General features: G+C 52.5%; 1 protein-coding gene across 4 annotated transcripts in view; it reads left to right on the top strand.

The window, feature by feature from the left end:
* The first annotated feature begins 5,286 nt into the window (after positions 1 to 5,286).
* The window catches only part of JAKMIP1 (janus kinase and microtubule interacting protein 1), a 64,524-nt gene continuing 44,560 nt past the window's right edge, over positions 5,287 to 25,250 (top strand). For 2 of the 4 annotated variants that reach the window (XM_021677606.1, XM_021677605.1), the window contains exons 1-4: positions 5,287 to 5,415; positions 10,571 to 11,065; positions 21,901 to 22,089; positions 22,983 to 23,102. In XM_021677606.1, coding sequence (XP_021533281.1) covers positions 5,287 to 5,415; positions 10,571 to 11,065; positions 21,901 to 22,089; positions 22,983 to 23,102 — 933 coding nt within the window. Of the gene's footprint in view, positions 5,416 to 10,570; positions 11,066 to 21,900; positions 22,111 to 22,982; positions 23,103 to 25,250 lie in introns of all 4 variants that reach the window. The other 2 variants (XM_021677604.1, XM_021677607.1) reach the window with 2 other exon arrangements.

Below are 25,250 nucleotides of genomic sequence, written 5' to 3'. Positions count from 1 at the left end.
ATAGCATGTGTGTATAGCGTGTGTGTAGCATGTGTGTAGTGTGTGTGTAGTGTGTATGGTATGTGTAGTGTGCCTAGCGTGTGTGTGTAGCGCGTGTGTAGCGTGTGTGGTGTGTAGCGCGTGTGTAGCGTGTGTGTAGCGTGCGGGGGGGGCGTGTGTGTGTAGCGCGGGTGGGTGGGTGTGGTGTGTGTAGTGTGTGTGGTGTGTAGCGTGTGTGTGTGTGTGTGGGGTGGGGGGGGGCGCGCGTCTCCGGTAGCCCGGCCGCCGGCCCCGGACTCTGCAGAGCGCCTGCCGGAAGCCGCACACCTTCATCTCCCGCCCTGGCCGCCGCGGTGGAGGCCGGGAGACGGGGGTCCGGGTCGGGGGGCGGCGGGGGGCTGGGGAGGGCCGCTGCTGCCCCGTCACCTCACAGAGCGGAGAGAGACCCTCTGTCTCTGAGGGCACGCACCGCATTCACGGGGCGCCATGTGACCCCCCAATCACATTGGCCCTTACAGGTCGGCCACCTGAGGTGGGGCACATGGGCGTGGGGGGCGTGGGGGGCGTGTGCGGGTCCCGCACGGCAGCCGCCCTCCCCGCCGCACCCGGGCTCTCAGGGGCTCGCTGGGCCGCAGGAGGAACAACCTGGGCCCCAGGAGGAAGTCTAGGGCGCGGCCCCGTGGCGCCCCGGTCGCAGCTGGGAGTGTGCCCCAGCGGCCCGAGTCCCCAGCTGGCCGGAGCGTGCGGCCCTGTCTGCAGGGAGGGGCTGGGCGCCTGGGGCTGTGCCGGCCCCTGGGATGGCAGGGTCCTAATAAGCAAGGGGAGGGGGGACCCCAGCTGCTGTGATGAGTGACAGCATCTGCGGGACAGTGGGAGCCGGCACCCGACCCGTGGCGGCCTCCTGGCGTGCTGGCCGCTCCAAGGCCTCTGAAGCCCCAGGTAAGCTCCGCTGACCACCTGCTGAGGGGAGGGGAGCCTCCGGGTCTCCTCTCCCCTCTGGGCTGCCGCTCCCTCTGTGACCCCAGGCAGGCAGGTAAGCCCCTGACCTGTGTGGGCCTCAGTTTCCCCATCTGTAAATGGAGTCTGTCTCCTGTGACCATCCCCGCCCCTGAGTTTGACTTAAGCCCATAGCTTTGGGTACTGTCACCTCCTGTGTCCCCGCATCTCAACATTTACTGAGGCCCTGGCCTGGCAAATGCTGAGAGTGAGTGTTGGTGTTAGCTCGTTGCAGGCTTGGTGTTTGCTCCCTGGAATTTATTCATCCTGGAAACACAGAGCTTAGAGTTTGGGCGGAGCACGGGGAGAGGCCCTACAAAGATGGAAGTCAAGATCCCGCCCTCAGAGGGGCTGACAGACCCCTCAGCCACCCTGGCAGCTCAGAGGAGGTGCCCGACCATGGGCTCATTGGGGGAGGCTTCCTGGAGGAGGCAAGAACTGGGCCGTCCGTCCCCAGCCATGGCCCCCCTTCTGGGTGTCTGGCCTGTCCTGCTGCTGTCTGTCTCTGCCCTTTGGCCCTTCTGCTTCTTGGGGCCTTGAAAGTCGGGCTGGGAGACTAGGGGGCCTTGGGGTCCAGCTGGCCAGGGGGGTCTGAGAACAATTGGAGTCTGGGACTGGCCCTGAGACTTCACCGGCCACTGTTCTCGTGGTCCCCCAGATGCTCCTGGTGTGCTGTCTCCCCCTGGGCTGGGTCTCCTCTCCCCCCCTCCCCTGGGCTTGCTGTCCCAGGGCCTCCCTGAGGAATAGACCCATTTCACTGCCTGCATCCCGCGTGCTGTGCTGCCTCGGGCGGGCGCTTGACCTCCCTGAGGCCCAGATGCCTCATCTGCTGCCCCTTCCTCCCTGGCATCTTCAGTGTCCTCGGGAGGGGCTGCTGGGGAAGGAAATGGGCCTTCAGGTTGTACTAGGGCCACTGAGAAGCTGGGACAGCGTGACACCAGATGGGCCACACCTTGACGTGGCCCCTTCCAATGGTGCCTAGTCTTAGCACCTGTTATCCTAACCTTCATGGAGGTTACTGGGAGGCTGGCCTTGCTCCTCCTAATAAATTCGGCTTCGTTTTGTTTGGTGAGTATCTTCACTGGGCTGAGCATAGATATGGATGCCAGCAATCCCCACACATCCCTGTGAGGTCAGTGCCATGGATCCCATTAAACAGATGGGAATACCAAGGTGGAGAGAAGTTCCGTGACTTCGAGAACCATCCAGTCAGCAAAGCATGAGCTGAGAGGACACACTTAACTGTGAAGGAGAGCCCTTTGCTTGGGGACAGCACTTTTCTGGCCCTACAGAACAGCCAGCTCTGTCCCAGGGGGTGTGGCCCGTGTCCTCTCTTCTCGGGTGACCTTTCCCTTGCAGGCAGCCCTTAGAGACTCAGGCGGAGCTGCAGCTGTGTCCGGCTGTGCCTGGAGAGTCGGTCAGCCTCCAGACCAGGCTGTCGAGGCACTGGGGACAGGGCCCACGTGCTTTTCCTTCAGCTTCTTTCTTGTCTCTTTCCCAGCTAGACCCAGATGGTTTTCTGAAACTTGCTTGAGTTCCTTTGGAAAAATGGCATCATTTTTTTTTTTTCCTGTAAAGCAGGAATAGAAATAGAAAATCTGATTTATCAGGAAGAGTGTAAAGAAGAAGATAAACATCACCTGTCACTTGGGCCGTCACGGCTAACATTTGGGAGGCCTGGCTGTCTGGTCCTCACTGCTGTGTCTCCAGGTCCTGGCGCCCAACAGATACTCAAAAAATATTTGTGACCAAATGGAAACAGTGAATGAGTATTTCTGAAAACTGAGATCGGAAATTGTATTTGTTCTTTGGCTCTGTGACATTCACCTTCCTCCTTTGGTGTCATTTACTTAACCGTCCCTTTGGCTGAGCATTGGGTTGCTGGGAAGAACACCTGTGTGTACAGAGAGGCCATATCTCTGGTGAGTCCTTACAGTGCGTTCCTAGAGGTGGTGTCGCTGGGCCACGGGATGGAATCAAGGGGAGAGAAGCCTCCCCCGTTCTGGGGGCTGGATCTGAAGAGTGCTTCCTGCTCTCTCTTTGGGGCGGGGCGCCTTCTGCGTGCTGCCGTGCTGGTTAAGGGCAGGCAGGTCAGAGCAGTGAGGAATGAATTATGGATTATGCTCTCATAAGTCACATCAGAGCAAATGGAGTTCATACTTACCTGCAGACACAATGTACCTTTCTGGAATCAGTCAGTGGGGATGCTGATCTCCCCTGAATAATCCTGCGTGGCGTGTTGAGAAACGCCGCTCCCTCCTGTTCGAGAGGGGTATCACTGGCTTCCACCTCTGCCTTCCCAATCGGCTGGTTTGCACAAACATCCCAGTGCCCCCAGGCACGCTGGACCTCAGCTCACAGACATCGAGGGTCTGCCGCTTGCTGGAAGTGCTGGCGTCCATGAGACCCCACCCAGCTCCTGTCCGCCTGCCTGTCTCCCGACTCCCACCCCACAAAGCAGCTCCTGCTGAGGCCACTGACTCCCTATTCCTGAATCTGGTGGCCAGTTTCCCATCCTCATCCTCATCTTGACCACTTCCTAAAACCCCTTCTTCCCTGAGCCTCCCTGGTCCTCCTATCTCCAGGCTGCTCATGTCCGATCTTCCTTGCTGATTGCATGTCTTCTGTTCCACTCCAAAGCCTGGCATTCACCCATGCTGGAATGTTCTCTTCTTACTGTGCATTCTCTCCCAAGGCGATCTAATCTCATGGCCACCACTGAATCACTCTGTGGCCTTAGGTAGCTTACTAAACCTCTCTGTGCCTGGGTTTTTTTCTCATCTCTAAGATGGGCCTAATATCTGTACCTATCTCTCCAGGTGCTGTGAGGACTATATGCACCCCAGCTCCTAACACAGGGCTTGACACATAATAAGTACTTCATTCATTCATTCATTCATTCATTCATTCAACAAATGCTTCTGGCGGGCCTCCTGCATGCTGAGCTCTGAGTCCAGGCACAGAGGATGCAGCAAGAATAAAACCGACCCGGCCCTGCTTGCTTGGAGCTCGCTGCATGGTGTAGCATGGTTTGTCACGTGGAAAGAGCAAGAAGGCAGAGCAGGGGGCCTGGGCGATCAGAGATGTGCTGTCAGGGGCGGGGCAGCATGGCGTCCGGCTGGCCCAGGGCTCGGGGTTTGGAGTCTGGGTTCGGACTCACCACGTCCGGTCCGGCTGTGGAGCTTGACTGGGTCAACGCTGTTGCCTCGTCTTGGCTGTGTGACTCTTGCCTGCACTCAGCCTCTCTGTGCCTCAGTCCCTCATCTGCGACACTAGGCACCATCACCTACCTCACAGGGCAGTTGTGCAGATTAACAAAAGGTGGTCTAGGTGTCGCACCCAGGATGCCGCGGTACTAGCCGTCACTCCAGGCCTTGTTTTAAGGGCTTGGGCTTTGCCACCATGTGGGCTGTGAGGGCAGCCCTACCAAATTGAGGGCCTAGGCCTCCCCAGGAGGAATGTGAGTGCTGGTGGGCTGTTAGCTCATCACGACGCCCCTGTCAACTGGGCAGCAGCTCGGGCCTGGCCAGGCAGGCACAGGGGCCTGGAGGGACTGCAGGCACTTCCGGTGGGTGCAGAGCTAGCGGCTCAGGGTGACCAGTGCTGTGCTAGTCTGGGGGTTGGGGACAGGGAGCCATTTTTCAGCGTGCAATCCTCAGATCCTACTCCAGAGTCACGTGGGAGTGTGGATGGAGCATCCAGATTCCTCGGTCCCACCATGCACCTCGTGCTCTGAGCTCAGGGCTCCGCAGGGACCCACGTTTTGAAACAAGCACCCTTGGTAACTGGGGCTCACTGATGGCTGCAGCTGGTGGTTTACAGGTTGCTTGGGGGTGGTGGTGTGATCCCCTCTCGAGAAGGACAGAGGTGCACCAGAACTGCTCAAAGTGTGGTCGCCCAGGAGCATCACCTGGGTGCTCGTGAGAAATGCAAATCAGATTCTCTGGGGTGGGCGCAGGGCTCTCCACCTCAACAGGCTTCCGAGAGATTGTGTGGCATCCAGTGTGAGAAGTGCTAGGTCAGTGTTGTGAATGGCGGGGCCTCCGTGGGATGAGCAGGTGCGTGGCCCAGGCAGGGAGGCCTCAGCCAGCGCTGGCTGCCGTTGTGTTTGAGTGCTCAGGCCAGGACGCCAGCCTCTCTGTCTCTCTGCTAACCCGGCCTCCCTCCTCCCCAGAGTCCCAAGTGATGGTGGTTTACGCGGAGGACGAGCAGAGCCCTGCACACCTCGTTTGCACGGTGGAGCCCGTAGCGGCACCTGCTGGCCGGTGGGTGTGAACCGAGGGATCTCAGTGTCTCAAGCCAAGAGGAAGCATGTCTAAGAAGAGCCGGAACAAGGGCGAGAGGCCCGAGATGGAGGCTGACGCCGTGCAAACGGCTAACGAGGAGCTGCGGGCCAAGCTGACGAGCATTCAGATCGAGTTCCAGCAGGAAAAGAGCAAGGTGGGAGGGGTGCGGGCCCCCTCGCTCCACGGAGGAGGGGGCGCTGCGAGTTCCCTGGTGGGGGTCTTCCCAGGCTGGGGTTGGGGGTGGGCACTCAACCTCTGAGCCTCAGCTTGCCCCTTGGTGAAATGGGTATACCATCAGTGGTGGTACCACGTGGGTTCCAATCTTGGCCCCCCCTTGGACCAGCTCCATCACTGTCCATGCCATAACCCCCTCACCTGCAAGATGGGGTCATAACCGCCCCCCCCCCCGATGGACCTGTGGGTCGGAGTTAGGAGGCGAGGGTACTAAAGAGCTTCCAGCAGAGTCTGGGTCTGGGATGGGGCCGTTGAGCTCTCATGGGGCGAGAACGAGCTTTGGGGCTGGTCAGTACGGTACCAGGTTGGGTGCCAGGCAGACGGTAGGCATCCAGGTCGAGTGCAGCCGTGACGGGCAGCCTGGCACCGTGGAGGAATAATAACCAGTCACTTCGAAGTCCTAAAGATCCGGTGTCATGGATTCCAAACACAGCCCATCGGTGTTGTCACTCGGGTGGTTTGAAGGCCAAGCAGGATGGGGCTCTGTGGTGTCTATGGGCAAAGAGAGGGGGAGGGAGCTTGCTCCCGGGCAGCCTGAGTGGCCGAGGGTCTGGCCTGTTCTGGGCAGGGTGGGGGAGGTTATACCCAGGCCCTGAGGTGGTGTGCCTTCCAGCCCTGCCCGCAGCACCGGGAGCCCTGGGAGGGACTGCTGGGGATTTGTCGTAGGTGTCCCGTCTTGTTGAGTGCACTGGGACTGGGCAGCAGCAGGGGGCCAGATGGGGTCCAGCTCCCAGGTGGGGAGGGGCTGGGGCCTGGGCCCTGACTCAGTCCCCTGCTCAGGACAGCGCCATGGAGAGCAGAGGTAGAGGCCAGGACCTGGAGGGGAGGAAGGCTGGGCTCCTGGAGCTTAGGGACAAATGTGCCCCCTCCCATCCCCAGACACTCAGGGCCCCACGCCTGGGGCGGTCACCCTCTGCCAACCTGTCCACGCTTTGTGCAGCTCAGGAGGGATTCACCTGCTGGGATCCTTTGGGGCTGGCAAGTCCCACCCCGAAGGAGCAACAGCAGCTGTGGCCACCGGGAAGCAAAGGTCGTTCCGCCAGGGCTCCATCCCACCCCCACCACCTAACTCACCTTGAGGTCTCTGGGCAAGCCATGTGACCACCCATGCCTCAATTTTCCCCTTTGTTACATGGGGTCCTCTGATGTGCCTGCCTCCCTGAGTCGTTTGAAGAATGGGACAGTCACACACGTGTGTTGCCTGTCACACACAGTCACCCGGCACTTGGCTGTGACATTTATTACATGTCTACTATGCAGGTCACACCAGGTGCCTTCAACGGCCTCCTGACCCTGGCAGTGACCTGTGAGGTTGGGGGGGCTTTCTCCAGTTGATAGGTGAGCAAACTGAGGGTCAGAGAGGAGAGGTGACTTGCCCAGGTCAACTAGCTCGCTGGGGCCACCATCACAAAGCACCACAGACTTGGTGGCTTAAACAACAAGAAATTTATTCTGGAGGTTGGAAGTGGTAGATGAAGGTGTGGGCAGGTTGGTTTCCCCTGGGGTACCTCCCTCCTGGGCATGGAGATGGTCATCTTCTCCCCCGTGTCCTCACATGGCTGTCCCCATGTGTCTGTGTCCTGATCTCTTCTTTTAAGGACACCGGTAATAATGGACCAGGGCCCACGCAGATGACCTTATTTGACTTAATTACATCTTTTCAGATTTATCTCCAAATACAGTCACATTCTGTGGTCGGGCGGGTTGGGACCTCCATTGGGAATTTGGAGGACACACCTCCACCCGTAACAGCAGGTCTCAGCACAAGTGTAGGTGGTGGCACTGGGTTGGGATGCAGGCCTGCGGGGACTATGTCCCCGGGTCACCAGGCCACCTCCCTGCGGGGCACGCCTGGCTGCCTGATTTCTCAGCCCAGCCACCCCCACGGCCCCTCGGGAGGGCTTTCCTCGTGTCACTGCTCAGGGAACTTCTGTTCTCAGAGCAGTCGGCAATGTGCTTAAGGGCTGGTAGGAAAAACAGAAATAGAAAACTTACAGTTGCATTTGAATGATATTTTTTTTTTAAAGATTTTATTTATTTATTTGACAGAGAGAATGAGACAGAGAGCACATGAGAGGGGGGAGGGCCAGAGGGAGAAGCAGACTCCCTGCCGAGCAGGGAGCCCGATGCGGGACTCGATCCAGGGACTCCAGGATCATGACCTGAGCCGAAGGCAGTCGCTTAACCAACTGAGCCACCCAGGCGCCCTTGAATGATATTTTTATATGATCTTATAAAATTATTATTGATGCTGCAGTTAAAGTGTTGTTGTTTTTCCAGAGGATCCTGTTGAACACCGTAGGACGAGGGGAAGTGCTGACTGTGTCTGTTGATTCATTCATTCATTCATTCAGCAAACCCCTGTGTCATCGCTCCGTGTTGCACGGGAAATATTAGGACATGGCGTAGGGGCAAGAGAGCCCAGGAAGGCTTCACAGAGGCCGTTTAGAGCCGGCTCCTAAGGCTTTTGCTGGCTAGTGAGCCAGGGAACGGTGCTCACACGGTCCCAAGTGTTCAGCAACACCCATGAGTCCCTGACTTGCCGAGGCCTGGGTCTGGAGTGGGCAGGGGCAGAGCTGGGGCGTTATTGGTTGGGAGGTGGCTGCCACAATCAGGGTGGTGGCAGGGAGTGGGAGAAGTGGCCAGGCCTGGAAATGGGGAGCCAGCACTGACAGATCGGACGAGGAGTGGGGTGGCAGGGGGGAGGGGAGGCTGACTTCCCTGCTCCAGCCAGAGCGGCAGGTGTTGCTGGCTCAGAGGCTTCCCCGTGCCAGCCACCCTCCCCACCTCCCCCAGGGTGCGGTCCCTCCCAGTCAGTTTGCTCTTGCCTCATCTGGAGCCAAGGGCTGAGGAGCGGCGGGTATGGGCCCCTCCCTCCCGCTGTGCCTCTGGACTTGGGGAATAGCTTGGAGGCGTCTGGCAGGTGAAGTGCCAGCTGCTTTTTAGACTTGCTTAGCTCGATGGAGTAAGGAGCAGGTGCTCTGTACACAGTGGGCCAATCCAGCCTTGCTCTGCTGGACTTGGGTCGTGGCCCCTGGGCTCAGCCCTCGGCTCCTCAGGGCAGAGCCGGTGGGACCCAGCGGGGCTTTTTCCCTTGACCCCGTCTTCTGTCGGCATCCCTGCCTTACACACTGGTGTGGCCTGGCCCGTCTCAGCAGGCCCGCCCTGCTCCCCTCCACATTCTTTCCTCCTTGTCCACCTGTGAGCAAACTTCCTTTATCCACTCATCTGCCTTTGGCTTTCCTCTGCCCGAGTCCTCATGGGCAGCCGCTGATGTCCTGTTTCAGAGTATATAGTCAGGGTTCTTCAGAGATGCACAGAACCACACCAACTAGTGTGTGTGTGTGTGTGTGTGTGGATGGGGAGGGAGAGGGAGACAGATATTTTTTTAAGAAGTTGGCTCACATGATTATGGAGGTTGACAAGTCTGAACTTTGCAGAGCAGGCAGCTGGGGATTTCAGCAAGAGTTGATGTAGTCATGAGTCTGAAGCAGTCTGGAGGCTGAATTCCTTTCTCATCTGGGAGCTCAGCCTTTTCCTTGAGGCCATCAACAGATTGGGTGAGGCCCAGCCTCGTTATGAAGGGTCAGCTCCTTTACTCAAGGTCTGCTGACTTAAATGTGAATCACATCTTAAAAGAAATACCTTCACGGCAACATCTACATTGGTGTTTGGCCAAATGACCTGATCCCGTGGCCCTGCCAAGTTGACCTGTGACACTAACCGTCTTGAGGCTCAGTATCCCACATCAGTGCAGGCTGGGGATGCGGCCAGTCCCCTCCTTCTGACTCAGGTCCTTGTCAGCAATAACCAGGGAAATTAGAAGAGTGTGGCCTACCAGAAAGGACAATGCCAGAAGCATTTAGTCCCTTGCCGGGGCAATCATGTTCAGTATTTAAATTTCTGGTTCCTTGGCATTCAATCCATTAGGAAAAGACTCCTACTTCCAGCCCTGGGAGAGGTACACCTAGGACTGACGGGGTCCCCCATTTTCTTTCTGTGGTTGAGAGTATTCGACACAAGGAGATGCTGATCTTGTGTCTTCGCCTGCGCTGGTTTTACTTCTTTCTCTGCTGTTGTGAGTGAGGGTTGATCGATACCCAGGCACATTGTAAAACTCCTCAACTGAAATTAACTTCAACATGTCTGGGGAAACTTGCTGCCTCCCACGGAAGCAGCTTGTCCTCGGTGCAATATAGTTGCTTTCTGTTCTTCGGAGACTGGTGTGACTTAGAAAGCGAATGGATTGGCAAGGGTTCCTGCCGAGTGTGTGTTTTGTGTGATCCTTGAAAAGGTTGAATAAAGCATTTTGGAGTGTTTTAAGAAAATACTCCCTTGGCACATTTTACAAGCAATGTTTTAAGTTTTGCTGATTCGATAAATACACTCAGGCGGGGTTGGCAGCCTGGTATCTGCGGAGCCAGGCTCTGGGGCCAGGTGCCTGAGGGTGAGCCTGGCTCTGTCCCCTGCTGGCTCCTCCCTGTGGGCAGGTCACCACTGCTATTTTCCAGCAAAACAGGTACCTCCCTCCCGAGGCTCCTAGGAGTTCAAGTGGGGAAACTGTGGGAGCCCCCAGCCTATGGAGGGGGCAGCTCAGTAAGGGTGGTTGCTCCCTGCCTGCCCCTCTCTGCTCCATCTTCTCATCCTCCCTAAGTCCCCAGTCCGGTGCATAGGCCCTGGAAAGGTATTTCTGGAGTAAAATATGTTCCTCTTTGGTGAGAGATGATCTCTGCCTGTGTGTCCTGTGTTTTGTGACGGATAAATTGTGCTCTCTTGTGAATCTCCAAATTGGAAGAGATGTCAAAGGCTTGGCTGTCCTTTCCAGCATCTTCAGATGTTTTTTCACCTCTAGAGAAATTCTCAAGAAAATAGTAGGAAATACAGTAGGAAGGAAAAGAGGTGGGGTTGATGAGGGTCAGGACTGTGGGGGTGGCACGAGGGGGAATTGGGCTGCAGGGACCTGGGGAGGGTCACAGAGGCCCTTGTGCACAAAGTGGCATGGGGAGGTGGCGGCTGGGTCTGGCTGGCTACCCCAGCTCTGACCCTGACCACCTCTCCCGGGGCTCCGGCCGCAGGTGGGCAAACTGCGCGAGCGGCTGCAGGAGGCCAAGCTGGAGCGGGAGCAGGAACAGCGGCGGCACACGGCCTACATCTCGGAGCTCAGGGCCAAGCTGCACGAGGAGAAGACCAAGGAGCTGCAGGCGCTGCGCGAGGTGCTCATCCGGCAGCACGAGCAGGAGGCGGCGCGCACGGCCAAGATCAAGGAGGGCGAGCTGCAGCGGCTGCAGGCCACGCTGAATGTGCTGCGGGACGGCGCGGCCGACAAGGTCAAGACGGCGCTGCTGGCCGAGGCGCGAGAGGAGGCGCGCAGGACCTTTGATGGCGAGCGCCTGCGGCTGCAGCAGGAAATCCTGGAGCTCAAGGCTGCACGCAAGCAGGCGGAGGAGGCGCTCAGCAACTGCATGCAGGCCGACAAGACCAAGGCGGCGGACCTGCGCGCTGCCTACCAGGCACACCAGGACGAGGTGCACCGCATCAAGCGCGAATGCGAGCGTGACATCCGCAGGCTGGTACGTGCTGCCTGCACCCCTTCCCAGCTGGCATGCATGCACCCTTTTCTTCCCGCCCACGTGCATCCTTTCCTTCATGCATTCTTTCCTCTCCTCTTGCATGCATCCTTTCCTTCCCACAGGTGTGCAGTAAACGCAAGAGTTTTGAGGACCCACGGTGCAACAGACATGGTTCTAGGCACGGGGCTTCTAGCAAAGCCCCTGCCTGTCCTAGTGATGGTAAAGAGGCTTTGGGCAGTTAGAACTCTTCTTGCTAGGTGTGGGATCCTTGGTATTTCATGGAACAGTTCAGAAGCACAAGTTTCTCACCTGTAAAATGAGGTTAATAGAAGAAAGGACTGTGGAAGCTTATTGAAGTGCTGGGCATTTATTTATTCATTTCATTAATAAACCGGAGCACATTTATACATCCAGGTAAGATGAATACATAGGAATAGGCCAGCCATTGTGTTGCAACAACTGGGGAAAACCATAAATTGCAAATAATCGTGTTTTTAAAGACTGGAGGACTGTGGAATTTCTGAGATCTAGAAGAGCTACAATTTCAAAGGGAGGAGAGAGAGCCTGCCCAAGTGAGCTGACAGTTACCAGCCACTTTCTTCCCTAGGGGGCATTTGCTCATCCTGGGTGTGGGCTGGGGATTGGGCTTCCCCCAGCAAAGAGACTCCACCAGGGTTGAGAGAGGTGAGCAGGGCTTTTTGCCATCTCTCAGGGTCAACATGAAAGATAGGAAACTAGAGGATCCCACACATGGGGCCGGTTTGCATCCTAAAATATTCACTGAGTTCTGGGGTGATGTGGGAGGCCAGTGAGGCTGGGCAGAAAGGCAGACTGAAATCTCCCAGAGCCATACCATACTTAGGAAACAAAGCTGGCCAGATGGAGGGGCTGCAACAGGCACCCCACAAGTCTGCCCTTCAGGATGACTGTCGGACTTGGAACCTGTGTGCTGCAGAAGGTTGAAAAGGCAAGTAAGCTAAGCTTCTCAGACTAGAGTCAACGACAGCAACAATAGTGATATTTATAAGAGGTGCATCTTGATTATGAGGACATGGTTAGACTGAAAACTGTAAGGATGAAAATAGATACAATATCCAAACACTAAGCAAAAGAAAGCCGGTCTGACTTTATTCATGTCAAAGATCTTAAGGCAAGGAGCAAAACTAAAGAAAAGTAGGGACAATTCTTAATAATAAAGGGGTCAATTCTTAATAGCACTTAATAACAAAACTTCAAAACGTACAAAAGAGAAACATTAAAATTAAAGGAGAAACAAATCCACAGTTATAGTTGGAGAATAGCACTCTGTCTCAGCAAGTGATAGAACACATAGGTAATAGATGAACAAAGATACGTAAGATTTAAACAGTACAGTGAACTGACCAGAGCTACAATGACAGAATACAGTATTTTAGCAGCTGCAGATATGATTCTTTTCAAGGGGACATACACACTTTCTTTCAAAAATTGTGTTCTTTAGAATAAAACAGATTTTAGACAAAAAGGAAAAACAGTGAAAATCAAACTTCCAAGCTTCCATCTCGAGAAGAAAGAAAAAGAACAGCAAATTAATCTCTGAGAAAGCAGAATGAAGGACCTTAAAGAGCAGGAATCACTGAAGCAAATCAGTAAAGAAAATCAACACATCAAAAGTTGATTAGAATAGGTCAACTGATAAGCTCTGAGGAACACGGATGAAGGGACAAAGAGACAAATCCCCAGTATACAGACCGTAAAAGGGGCACTACCACAGCCCCTACAGAAGTTAAAGAGACAGTACGTGTACTTTGTGAACAGCGTATCTAATTGGAAACTTGGATGAAGTGGGCAGATCCCTTGAACAAGTACAACTTAACCAAACTGACGCTATAAGAAATAGAAAATGTGAGTAGTCCTGTGGCTGTTCAAATTAAATCTGTAATTAATAGTTTTCCCACAATGAAAAGCCCAATCCCAGAGGCTTCACAAGTAAATTCTTCTAAGTATTTAAGGAAGAAATAAAACTAATTACACACAGACTCTTCCAGAAAAGAGAAATTGGGAACATATTCCAATTCATTTTATGAAGCCAGCATAACTCTGATCCCAAAACCAATGATACAAAGAAAAGAAAAAATGTAAATTGTCCTTTATAAACATAGACATAAGAGTACTAAATAAAATATTAACAAATAAAATCCAGTAATATGTAGATTAGGGAGGACGTGGAGCAGTGGGAACGCTCAGACGCTGCTGCTGGGGATGTGGCTGTGGGGGTGGGGAGGACAGATGGCTGAGCAGCAAATGATGTTGCTGGGGCACAGGGACTTTGCCCGTTCTCCTTGTCAGATTTCTGTACGTAGACTTGTTTGCAGAAAGTAGTTCTTTACCTGCTGTCTCATTTTGTGGACTAGGAAGCCAGTCCAGGGAAAGTGACTTCACAAGCAGAGAGTCCCTGTGCCCTGGCCTGGTCACTCACTCATTGACAGTACCAAGCTCCTCTGTGTGCCCAGTTCTGGCCTGACCTGGATCCCACCATGTCTGTGACAAGCTCTAGCAGTGCAGGTGGCCAGGAAGGCAAGGGGCAGGACACTTCAGTGACAGGCCCTTAGAATGTTTTCTGGGGGCAGGAACCTCTTTTTTTTTTTTCTTTAAAAAGCTTTGGTCATTGGAGGACATGGTCATTCATTCCCCACCCTCAATACCTGAAAGATTTTGGATTCCAAAGGCTCCAAAGAGTAGAACTGTCACCTTCCTGGGGAGATAGTGAGTATCTCAGCATGGGGAATGTGTAAGTAGAGGCTGCGGGAGGGACCCTCTGTGGGAGACCCTGTAAGAGACTTAGGGACTAGAGGCAAAATGACCAGATGTCCTTTTGGAGTTCCTTGCCCAGCTGTCCAACTCGAGATCAGTCACCCGATTTGTGGCAGAGTGTCAGTATGCATCTAACCAATCCGGCACTGAGAGCAGCAAGAGGAGATGCACTGATTTTAAAATTTCTAGTTTATAGAAAACCTAAGCACATACTGATACTGAGTTCTCAGAAGTAATCTCCAGCTCCTTTTCTCTTCATGTGTGTGTGTGTTGTGTGTGTGTGTGTGGGGGGCATTATCACATCAGGGGAAGGCGAGCAGTTGGAGAAGGTCTGCTCTGGGTGTGAATCCAGTCTTGTTCCCTGGGTGAGCCCAATCAAGTCGCTTACCATCTCTGAACCTGTGGCACCTCATCTACAGAATGGGAGTAATCACATACCTGCCCCAGGTTGATGAGAATAAAGTGAACTCCAGCTTATCATTTCTGTAACAGGAGATGCGTAAACTATGTTCCTCTCTTGCAGGAGAAATTCATATTTAAAGTAAATAAAATGGGGGAAGGAACAAATATTTGCCTAAGGGACTGCTTGAGCTTAATTTAAAATGCACCCAAGAATTTGGTGTCTGTTTCCGTTTCAGCACTAAACAGGAATATCCTCAATTCAGGTGTTCTCAGCGTGTGTGTGGTTTTCCCTTAAAATGGACACTTGAAGAATCAAGGAACAAGAACAAGTGTCCATTTCTCTGTTATCCTGCAGTATGGAAAATGTCACTCCCCAGGCAGGCCTGTTGCTCATGGCAATGTGTTCGGAAGGTGGCCTGCACTTCATTTCTTCAGTCAGCTGGATTGGATTAGAAATGCAGGAAGGCCTTTGGACCCCTGCTTGTACATTTAACATACCTCATAAGAGAAGCAAATAAGAAAAGGCAGTTATGGTCCACACGGGGCAGTGACACCAGTTTCTGGATTCATTTCCTAGACCAGTTAGGCTTTGGCCTGGTTGCACATAACGGACGACCCCCCACCCCCACCCGCCAGTCCACTGGGGCTTAACAGTTGGAAGTTTATTTCTCTCTCATGTACAAAGTCTGGAAAGTGTCACCACAGGACTCATGAGGGACTCGGGTACCTCCCAGCTTTGGCCTCAGAATGGGCTTTGGGATGTGGCTCTGGTCCTCATGGCCCCTCACCCCTGCTGAGAGCCAGCCATCACATTGTCATCCCAGGTTGGCAGTAGGAGGGCAGATGAAGAAGGGCGTGGTCTTCCCTGAAGTTCCATACACTTCCCCTTCCAGCACTTTGGCCAGCACTTACTCAGCCTCACCTAGTTGCAATGGGGACCAGGAAATGTCCTTCTGCTGAGTGCACAGTAGCCCCTAAGAAATCCCAGTCTGGCCCTCTGTTAGTCTTCCAGGGCTGCCGTAACAAATTACTGCAAGCTCAGTAGCTTAAAACCAGAATGTATTCTCTCATGGTCATGGAGGCTGGAAGTCTGAAATCAAGGGGTCAGCAGGACTGTGCTCCCCTCCAGCTTCTGGGAAAGAGTCCTTTCTTGCCTCTTCTGGCTTCCGGTGGTGGCTGGGAATCCTTGGTGTTCCTTGGCTTGTGGCCCCGCCATTCCCGGCTGTGCTGCCACGTGGCCTTCTCCTCCCCTGTGTGTCTGTGTCTGGCCCCCTTCTTGCAGGGACACCAGGAGTAGATCCAGGGCTCACCCTAACCTGGAGTGACCTCATCTTCACTTACATCATCACATCTGCAGAGACCCCTTTTCCAAATAAGATCACATTCTGACTTTTAGGGTGGACGTGAAATTTGGGTGAACACTAGTCACTGACAACAGGGACCAAGGAGGAGAGTGAGAACGGGTGTTGGAGTGGCAGCCTTGGCTTCATTTTTTATTCCTCAAACTTTGGGGCAAAGTGGGGCTAACAAAGTTACTCTCACACTGGTGGGCATGTTGGGAGCTGGCCAAATAAAGGTTTTCACCGGGACAAATGTCCTGGCGGATGTGGGACTGATGGGACAGCGCGGGCTCTGCAGAGGGGGCCCTCCGTTGGCATCACGGCTCTGCTGCTCACGAGAGCCTGGGCACATTCATCGCACTGGGCCTCAGCTGGCTGTAAGAGGGTGTGAATGCCCTCTACTGTGAGGGTCTTCTGAAGACCCGGAGAGAGCATGTCTCGTCAGTACACACGTAGTACAGAGCTCACACTGGCGTATGAGAAGGAACAGCCATCTCCCAGTTGGTGTGCTTTCCCGAACTCTGTGTCAGGCTCTTTTGATTGCAAGCGACAGAAATTCCACCTGGAACCAGCCTGAACCGTCATCTGTCAGCCTCTGTAACTGAAGGAATGGGATGAGCTCCAGGCACAGCTCCGGAGGCACTCACGTCCTCCAGGATCCAGGTCTGGCAGGCTCTGCTCGGCCTCCTGCTGCGTCATTCTCAGCCTCTGGGCTCTCACATCGCGCTGTGCCGGACCCCCGTCCTCATACACAAAGTCCAGAGAAAGTCTCCTTTTTGGCTCAATAAGGAGGAACAAAAGGGTCCTAGCTATGTTGTCTCCAGGCTGTTGGCTGTGATTGCATCACGAATCCGACCCCAACCAATTACTGTCAGGGGGCGGGGCATGTGGGTGGTGTGAGCCAATCAGGACCTGCCCTGGAAACTGGAATGGCTTCGGTCCCACCCCTCTCCTAAAGCCTATGCTGAGACCAGGAGCTAGGAGAAGGAATGGCTTCACACTTGGGTGTTGCAGGTCGGGGAATCTCAACAGCAGAGATTCATGGCCTCGTCAGGGTCCTGGGGGCAGGGGGTAGGGTGGCTAAGAACTCAGCCTGGGAGTCGACACAGAGTCGACAAATGAAGAGCCTGCCATTGGCTGTGTGAGCTTGGCAAGTCTCCTACCCTTGGGGACCTCCAGACTCTGGCTGGGGAAATAGAACAGCCTAGCAGATGTTGACTCCAGAAACCATTCTGCATTGTCCATTTGTTCCTGGAAGTCATCTCTGCTGGTGGCGACTGTTTTCTAGGAACCTCTCCCGTGGTGATGGGTGTAAGCCCTCTGCTCATTACCTGGGGTAAGTGGGGAATTGGCACTTTTCTAGGTGCAGAATTTGGGATTCCAGAATTGTCTTGCTTGCCATGCTGTTGCTTTGTGTGGGATGAGCTAGTATAATGCATGGTGGGGGCTCCGTTTCTGGGCTCCAGTGCAAAGCAAGAAGTGTGTGGCCTGGATGCTGCGGGGGATCCTACATATTAACTTGCACCTCCCCCCCCCCCCCACTGATTCCTGCACTTTATTTTTTTCTGCCGGCAGTAATCACTCTCCAATCTACTGTAGTGTTGACTTATTTATTATGTTTATTGGCTACCTCCCCCTCTAGAATGGAAGCTCTGAGGGCAGGGACTCTGGCCTATTTTGTTCACAGAGGTTTCCCGGTACCCATTGATGGCACCTGGCTCAGTATTTGTTGCATTAATGAAAGCAGGTGAGTGGTTTACATTAATGAACTACTTTCACATACTTCTTACTGCTTCTGGACTGGCTTCAGTGGTGGGGACAATGTCTTCTGCATCCTTAAGGATTCTTCCCTATAGCCCGGCGGTGCTTCTCCCCATTCAGAGGGGATTTGGTCCAGGCGGGGAGCTCCTGGTGGGTCGCCACCAGGGGGAGCCATGGGCACGTTCTGCAGCTGCTTCAGGAACACACCTGGCGGGCCCTGGGCTGGATCCAGGAGATGGTCACCAGGGGCTGGGAAGTGGGGGAAGGGGAGCACACTTTTTACTCTCCAAGAAAGGTGACTCAGAGTTTTCCAGAACTGAAGGACTTTGCTTGAAAACCTCCCAGTATTTTGAGGGTACCAATTACCCCTTCTATTATATTTGATTAGTGTTTAATGGTCTGCTGTTTAAATAAGATAGCCTTATGTTCACCGGGAGCTAACATAGATTAGTGGTGGCAGCCAACATTGATCGCAGCTTATAATATGCCAGGATCTGCACTAAAATCTAAATCTCCACAACTGGAGAGGATAGGTTCTAGAACGGTCTCCCATGTCCCCACTTTACAGAGGCGGAGGCTGGGTCCGACAGGTGGCCCCGCCTGTGTGTCAGAAGGTCACACAGTGTGTGTCTGGGGGGGTGCATTTGAGCCTGCTTTCGTCTGCTCCCCGGGCTGTTAACCAGTATTGTCCGCCATGGCGGTCTGTGTCTGGATTCGAGGTGCATGATTCACAAGGATGAGAGTGCAGATCACAATCCGTTTTAATTCATCACCCGGAGTGTGCTGAGTGGGAAGGGCATTTGTATTCTTCTCCTGTGACTTTCTTTCTTTCTTTTTTTCCCCCCTAATTTGGTCTTTTTTTTTTTTTTAATGTTATGTTAGTCACCATACAATACATCATTAGTTTTTGATGTGGTGATCCACGATCCATTGTTTTCATATAACACCCAGGGCTCCATGCAGTACTGCCCTCCTTAATACCCATTACTGGGCTAACCCATCCCCCCACTCCCCTCCCCTCTAAAACCCTGTTTGTTTCTCAGAGTCCATAGTCTCTTGTGGTTCATCTCTCCCTCCGATTTCTGCCCCCCTTCATTTTTCCCTTCCTTCTAATATCCTCCATGCTATTCCTTATGTTCCACAAATAAGTGAAACCATATGATAATTGACTTTCTCTGCTTGACTTATCTCACTTAGCATAATCTCCTCCAGTCCCATCCATGTTGATGTAAAAGTTGGGTATTCATCCTTTCTGATGGCTGAGTAATATTCCGTTGTATATATGGACCACATCTTCTTTGCAAATGACACTACAGATAAAGGGCTGGTATCCAAGATCTATAAAGAACTTCTCAAACTCAACACCCAAAAAGCAAATAATCAAGTCAAAAAATGGGCAGAGGACATGAAAAGACACTTCTCTGAAGAAGACACACAAATGGCTAATAGACACATGAAAAAATGTTCATCATCATTAGCCATTAGGGAAATTCAAATCAAAACCACATTGAGATACCACCTTACACCAGTTAGAATGGCAAAAATGGACAGGAGAAACAATAAATGTTGGAGAGGTTGTGGAGAAAGGGGAACCCTCTTACACTGTTGGTGGGAATGCAAGTTGGTACAGCCACTTTGGAAAACAGTGTGGAGGTGCCTCAAAAAATTAAAAATAGAGCTACCCTATAACCCAGAAATTGCACTCCTGGGTGTTTACCCCAAAGACACAGATGTAGTGAAAAGAAGGGCCATATGCACTCCAATGTTCATAGCAGCAATGTCCACAATAGCCAAACTGTGGAAAGAGCCGAGATGCCCTTCAACAGATGAATGGATAAAGAAGATGTGGTCCTGTGACTTTCTTAACACATGGCCACAAACTTCGTGGTTTAAAACTACAGAAGTGGATTCTTGCACAGTCCAGAGGCCAGAAGTCAGAAATCAAGGTGTGGGTAGGGCTGTGCCCCTCTGGAGGCTACAGGGGAGGCTCCTTCCCTCCTCTCCCAGCTCCTGGGGCTCCTGGTGCTGCGTTCCCCTCTCCTCCCTCTTCGCCTGACCTCCTCCCTGTGGCTTCTCTTCTCTGTCCCTGGCCTCTCTTCTTCTTACAATGGCACTCATCAGTGGATTTAGGACCTACCCAGTTAATCCAGGATGATCTCCTCATTTTACTGTCTTTACTTAATGACGTCTGCAAAGACCCTTTTCCCAAATGAGGTCACATTCACAGGAGTCTGAAGTGAGGATGTGGGCATGTCTTTTTAGGGACCACAATTCAAACATCTACAGTATTCACTCATTTCCTCAATATCTAAGTACGTAAAGGAGACAAAGTCTAGGAAGAACAGGTGCTACTGTTTGTGGAGACCTACTATGTGCCATTGGACAACTCTCATCAGAGCTAGCGTCTATGGAATGCCTGTTCCATGCCGGCCGCTTTCCATGTGTTAACACATTTAATTCTCAAAACATCCCTAGTAGTTATGTGCTGTTCTTATCCACATTTCACAGATGAGAACACTGAGGCACAGGAGGAAATCAGGGAACATGACCCAGGCGATGGGGCCGGGAAGTGGTGGGGTCAAGGCCCAGTGGCCCAGTTTCCCACCAGCCTGCTTGTCTCTGCTCCCCTTTTGAGTGGATATTCCTATGACCCCTTTTCTATGTGCAGAAGCTGAGGTGTAGAGAGGTTATGTGGCTTGGCTGAGGTCACACAGCTTGCCAACGGGAGCTTAGTGCCCGGTCCCTAACTTCTTGCCCTGGACACTGTGCTTGCTTTTTCCACTGTGCCAAGTTGTCGATCTCATCTGGCTGTAACTTGTAGGCTGGGTGATCAAAGCACTAGAGTATTGCATTGCTTCCATCCTTCCGTGCATGGGGGGACCCCCCAGATACGCATTAAATAGCACCACAGATAGCATATCCTGCAGACTTTATCCAGAGGGGATTCCGTCAAAATCGGCCTTATTAAAGCATTGGTGTTCTTTTCAGAACTTTTTGTGTGCCTTAGGTCAAGTAGCATTTATTCCTAAATCCCACGATGATAGAGTCATCCCTGTAGCCGAAACTCTTGTGGCTTTTATCAATGAATGAAACCCCAGTGCTTGGGAACCTCTCCCTGTTAAAGCCTGCCTCAGTTTCCCGGGGCTGCTGTAATGAAGGGGCCACAGACTGGGTGGCTGAGGCAACAGGAATGTATTGGCTTGCAGTTTTGGAGGCAGGAGGTCTGAGATCCCGGTGGCATGGGGCTGTGCTCTCTGAAGGCGCGGGGAGGAGCCGGGCTTGCTGCTTCTGGTTACTGGGGCTGCAGATAGTCCATGACGTTCCCGGGCTCCTGCGTCCATCCCTGCGGCCTCTGCCCTCTGTCTCCACCCAGCCTTCTCCCTGTGTGTCTGTGTGTCTCTTCCTCTCTTCTAAGGACACAGTCATTAGGGCCCACCTGCTCCAGGGTGACCTTCTCCTAACTGATTCTATCTGCAACTGTCCTTTCCCAAATGACATCATGTTATCAGGTTCTAGGAAGGACATGGATTTGGAGGGTGCGAACCCAAGTACAGCACCCTTACTGGGGCAGTTTCCCAGCTGTTGGCTTTGTGTCTGGAATCAGTGCAAGTCTATGGCCCGGGGCCAAAGCTTTCTCTTCTGTAAGCTTCTTTCTGCTTGGTGTCCTCTGGAGAATGCGGGACAAGAGCAGGCTGGGCAAACTGGGGCTTACATGAAGGTTCGCATGTGGAGAGGCTGAGGTCCTTTAGAGACCCCAGCATAGATGTCAAGTAACCAGTTGGTTCTATGAATCTGGTGCTCCACAAGAAGTCAGGGCCTGGGGAATACGTTGGGGGTGTCAGCAGCAGATGGGGGGAGTTAATATCGTGAGTGAGGATGTGGCTGCCTGGGGAAAGGGTGCAGACTGGGGAGAGGGCCAGGCCTTGGAAACTGCAGACTCTGATGGCGGCCAGAGAATGGTGAGTCTGTAAAGATAGAAACCAAGCTCTCATGGCAGAGGGCTGGAGTAGGGTGAGAGGTTCATGGGCCAGATGCTGGTGAGAAGGATGGAGGACAGAAAGTTGTCCTGTGGGATTGGGGGGCCAGGGAAGCATTGAAGACCTTAGCAGGAGCTATTTTGGTGGGGGGGTGGGGGCTGTGACCAGACAGGAGAGGCTTGGGGAGTGAGTGGGAGACGAGACCCACCAACTCTGTGAAGAAGCTGAGCTACGGGGGGTGAGGTGGCTGGAGGGGGTTGGGGGGGGGTCAGGATTTTATTTTCTTTCATTAAGATGAGAGAGACACGATCATAGATATCTTTCACCGGTAAGTGTCCAGTTGGCCATATAGATCACTGAACCCATAACTTCTCTGCTCCTCTGTGCTCAGGGGAGCAGGGCCTGGGCCATGGGCTGTGGTCTCTCTATGTCCTGAGTTTTCTGAGTTCAGCTGACCCAGGTCCATGGTCCTGCTTAACAGTTTCCTGGGCCTCAGGCCAACGAGGGAGAGATTTCCCTGTGCGAGTCCCTAGATTGATGGCTTATTCTTTCTCTTTTGCAGATGGATGAGATCAGAGGGAAGGACCGTGTGATTCTGGCCTTGGAGAAGGAACTTGGGGTTCAGACGGGTCAGACCCAGAAGCTGCTTCTTCAGAAGGAGGCTTTGGATGAGCAGTTGGTTCAGGTCAAAGAGGCAGAACGGTACCACAGTAGCCCAAAGAGAGAGCTCCCGCCTGGGATAGGGGACATGGCAGAGCTCATGGGCATCCAGGTGAGGGGGACAGCGGCAGGTGCAAGCACTGGGTCCTGTCCTTCTTTCTATGGGTCATGCTTCTGGTTACCTTGCCTGCCTGCCTCCTCACGCCCTTCCTCCCTTCCATCCGTCCATCTGTCCTGCCCTCCCTCCCTCCCTAAATGAGCTGACATTCATGATGTGCCAGGCCCAGGCCTGGGGATATAGAGGTGAGCATCCAGCTGCTTGTGCCTCCAGCCGTCCTGAGCTCAGTGGACAAGAAGGAAATGAAGACATCTGTGCGCATGTGCGATAGGAGCATAGGAAGGGGACCCAGTCTTGAAGTCGGAGTCCTGCAAGATGGGTAGGGGCTTAGCCAGCAGGGAAGGGCTTTGGGGGCAACAGCTTGGTGCTTAATGTGCACAGAGGAGGCTGAAGCAGCATGCACTCACTCATTCACTCATTCATTCATTCACTCACTCATTCAATCACCACATGTTTGAATGTCTGTCATGCATGCTCTGTGCAGATCCCATATGAGGTGCTGGCATTTCAGTGGTCAGCAAGATTGGCCCAGTGGGTCTTGAGGAATGTCCTAGCATGGCCATGATGGGCCTTTGTAAGAGAGGCACAGTGGATGGGGGCTCAGACGTGAAGGTCCCCAGAGATCACATTTGGCTGTTCGGGAGCCATTGGAGGTCTTCGTGGTCTTGTCACTTGGAGATGAAGTCTTCCCGTGAGTCCCTGTTGGGACGTGGAGTGCCGGTCTGTGTGGCTCAACTTCAGGGAGCCCCACCTGGCTTTGGGCCTCCCAACAAGGAGCTCTCGGTCACATCCCATGGGTTTTCTGAGAGTGCTTGGAGTCCTGTAAGCTTCTTCAAAGTACATTTGTATCTTGACGTTTTTCTTAGGATCAACATATGGATGAGCGAGACGTGCGGCGATTCCAGCTAAAAATTGCCGAGCTGAACTCGGTGATACGGAAGCTGGAGGACAGAAATACCCTACTGGCAGACGAGAGGAACGAACTGGTAATCAGGCCCCTGAGACACAGATGGTGCCCTTGTAGTGCATGAGGAAGCCGCCCTGGGGCCGCAAAGCCTGCCTTGAACACATAGTGTGGAGACCTTCTGGTTTTCTTTACTTTCTTTCTCATTAATCTCTGATTAAAAATCTAGCGTGTGCTCAGTGAAGAAAGCTGTGACTGCCCTTTGTTTCTACAGGAATTTATCCTGAGCAAACAGTCGGAGGGAGATGTGAGGGGTGTGGACAGGATGTTCACTACAGTGTTGTTTATGCTAGCGACCAAAACCGACCCGAAACGAAACAAAAGCCCAATTGTTCAATACTCAAGTACTGGGAAACATAATTATGGACCATTTATGCAGTGCATTGTGTGCCATCATTAAGAATGGTGATACAGATCCTATTTATTTGCCATGGAAATGGGCTGGCGGTAGATTAAATGATAAGCAGTTTACAGAACAAAAATCCATTGTCATCGTGCTGGATATTGGATGTTGTTTTAGGTGGTGTGATTATGGATCACGTTTATTTTTTGCATAAAAGTTCACGGATTTCTAATTTTAAAATAATGAATGGGACTTTGGGTTAAAAATATAAATCTGTAGTAAAAAGAGCGGTTTATTGAATACACATAAATTTGCTGGATAAACAGCCAAATGAATTTTTATGAAGTGGGAGTTGGTACATAAACTTCTTGACAAACGCCTCATCATATTCCTGTTGATTCTAAATTTTATTATGAAAATAAGTCCATCTATATCATATCTGAAGAACACGGGAGATGAACAGTGTTAATGAATGTTACCTTTTCGCAATTTTTAAAAAATTAAAAAAAAATTTTTTTTGAAGATTTTATTTATTTATTTGTCAGAGAGAGAGAGAGAGAGTGCACACAAGCAGGGGGAACAGAGGGAGAAGGAGAAGCAGACTCCCAACTGAGCAGGGAGCCTAATGTGGGGCTCGATCCCAGGACCCTGAGATCATGACCTGAGCCAAAGGCAGACAGACACTTAACCAACTGAGCCACCCACGCGCCCCAACCTTTTCACAATTGTAACAGGATCAAGATTAATTCATTTCCTTCAAGTATTTTTAAAGGCATGTTTTTAAATGGCTTTAATCAGACCATATGTCTAATATTAGATGTACGCTTTCCACGTAAATATTCATGAACTAAAAAAAAAGTCCCTCGTGGGCTACAGAATAGTTTACTAAGAAGATTAGAAACAAATGTAGCTTGCTTGAAACAGTTCGGAGCACCCTGAAGTGTTTAAAGCAGAAATCGACCAGCTAGCCAGCACTTTGATCTTAAAATCATGAAATAACTACCCTTAGCTCTTTGAGGTGGTTCTTACATGGTTTTAATGCTCGTGTAAACATATCGACACCCTAAGGGACTTTCTGTTGTTGTTTTACAGTTATGAATGGGCTATTTCCCCTCTGTATTATTGTTCTGCAACTTGCTTTGTGGGTTACAGCCCTGCCCAGCAGGACATGCTGGCTGATGCTGTCTGCTCAGCAGCCCACACTCCATGATGCGGACCCACCGTGGGTCATTCACTCAGTCCTTTACTGGCGGATCTCTAGGCTGATCAGGTTCCTTTGCATGGTGTACATTTCCAGAAGAAGAACCCATGGATCAAAGGTCCATTTTATATATGAATGGATGCTTCTCCGACTTTTTTTATCTTCCTTGACAGCTTGGTCCCCCAAATCAGGGATCTGCGGTCAGTCCATGAGCTTGATTCTCGGTTCCAGGACTTTCTGTGTGGCTAGGAGCACAGCGCCCCGGCTCTTTGCAGTCAGGTTCTCTGTCTGGGAGATGGGGATGGGACCCCGTCCTCGGGTTGTGGGGAGGGTTGAATAAGCCCGGTGAGGCTTACCACAGTTTGTTCTAGAAGGCAGACCTGACCACAGAGGGCTCGTTCTTCGAAGCCCTCAAGGTCCAGGGGTAGAAACTAAGTGACAGAGCTCTCCAGATCCCTCAACCAGGCCTCACTGTGCCCACGCTTCCTCTGAGCATCACCCCACATCCTGTGTTTCCTCTGCACTGAGCGAGCTGTGTTCTTGTCTCACCATGTTCATTCCTCCTTTACTGACTTTGCCCTCCTCTTCCATCCGCTGGGAGGATACCCTGTTGTGCCATCCTTTGA

Source organism: Neomonachus schauinslandi, chromosome 2, assembly GCF_002201575.2.
Source record: "Neomonachus schauinslandi chromosome 2, ASM220157v2, whole genome shotgun sequence".
In the NCBI taxonomy this organism is placed as follows: domain Eukaryota; kingdom Metazoa; phylum Chordata; class Mammalia; order Carnivora; family Phocidae; genus Neomonachus; species Neomonachus schauinslandi.
The sequence above is the reverse complement of the archived record's forward strand: the minus strand, read 5'-3'. Positions and strand labels throughout refer to the sequence as shown.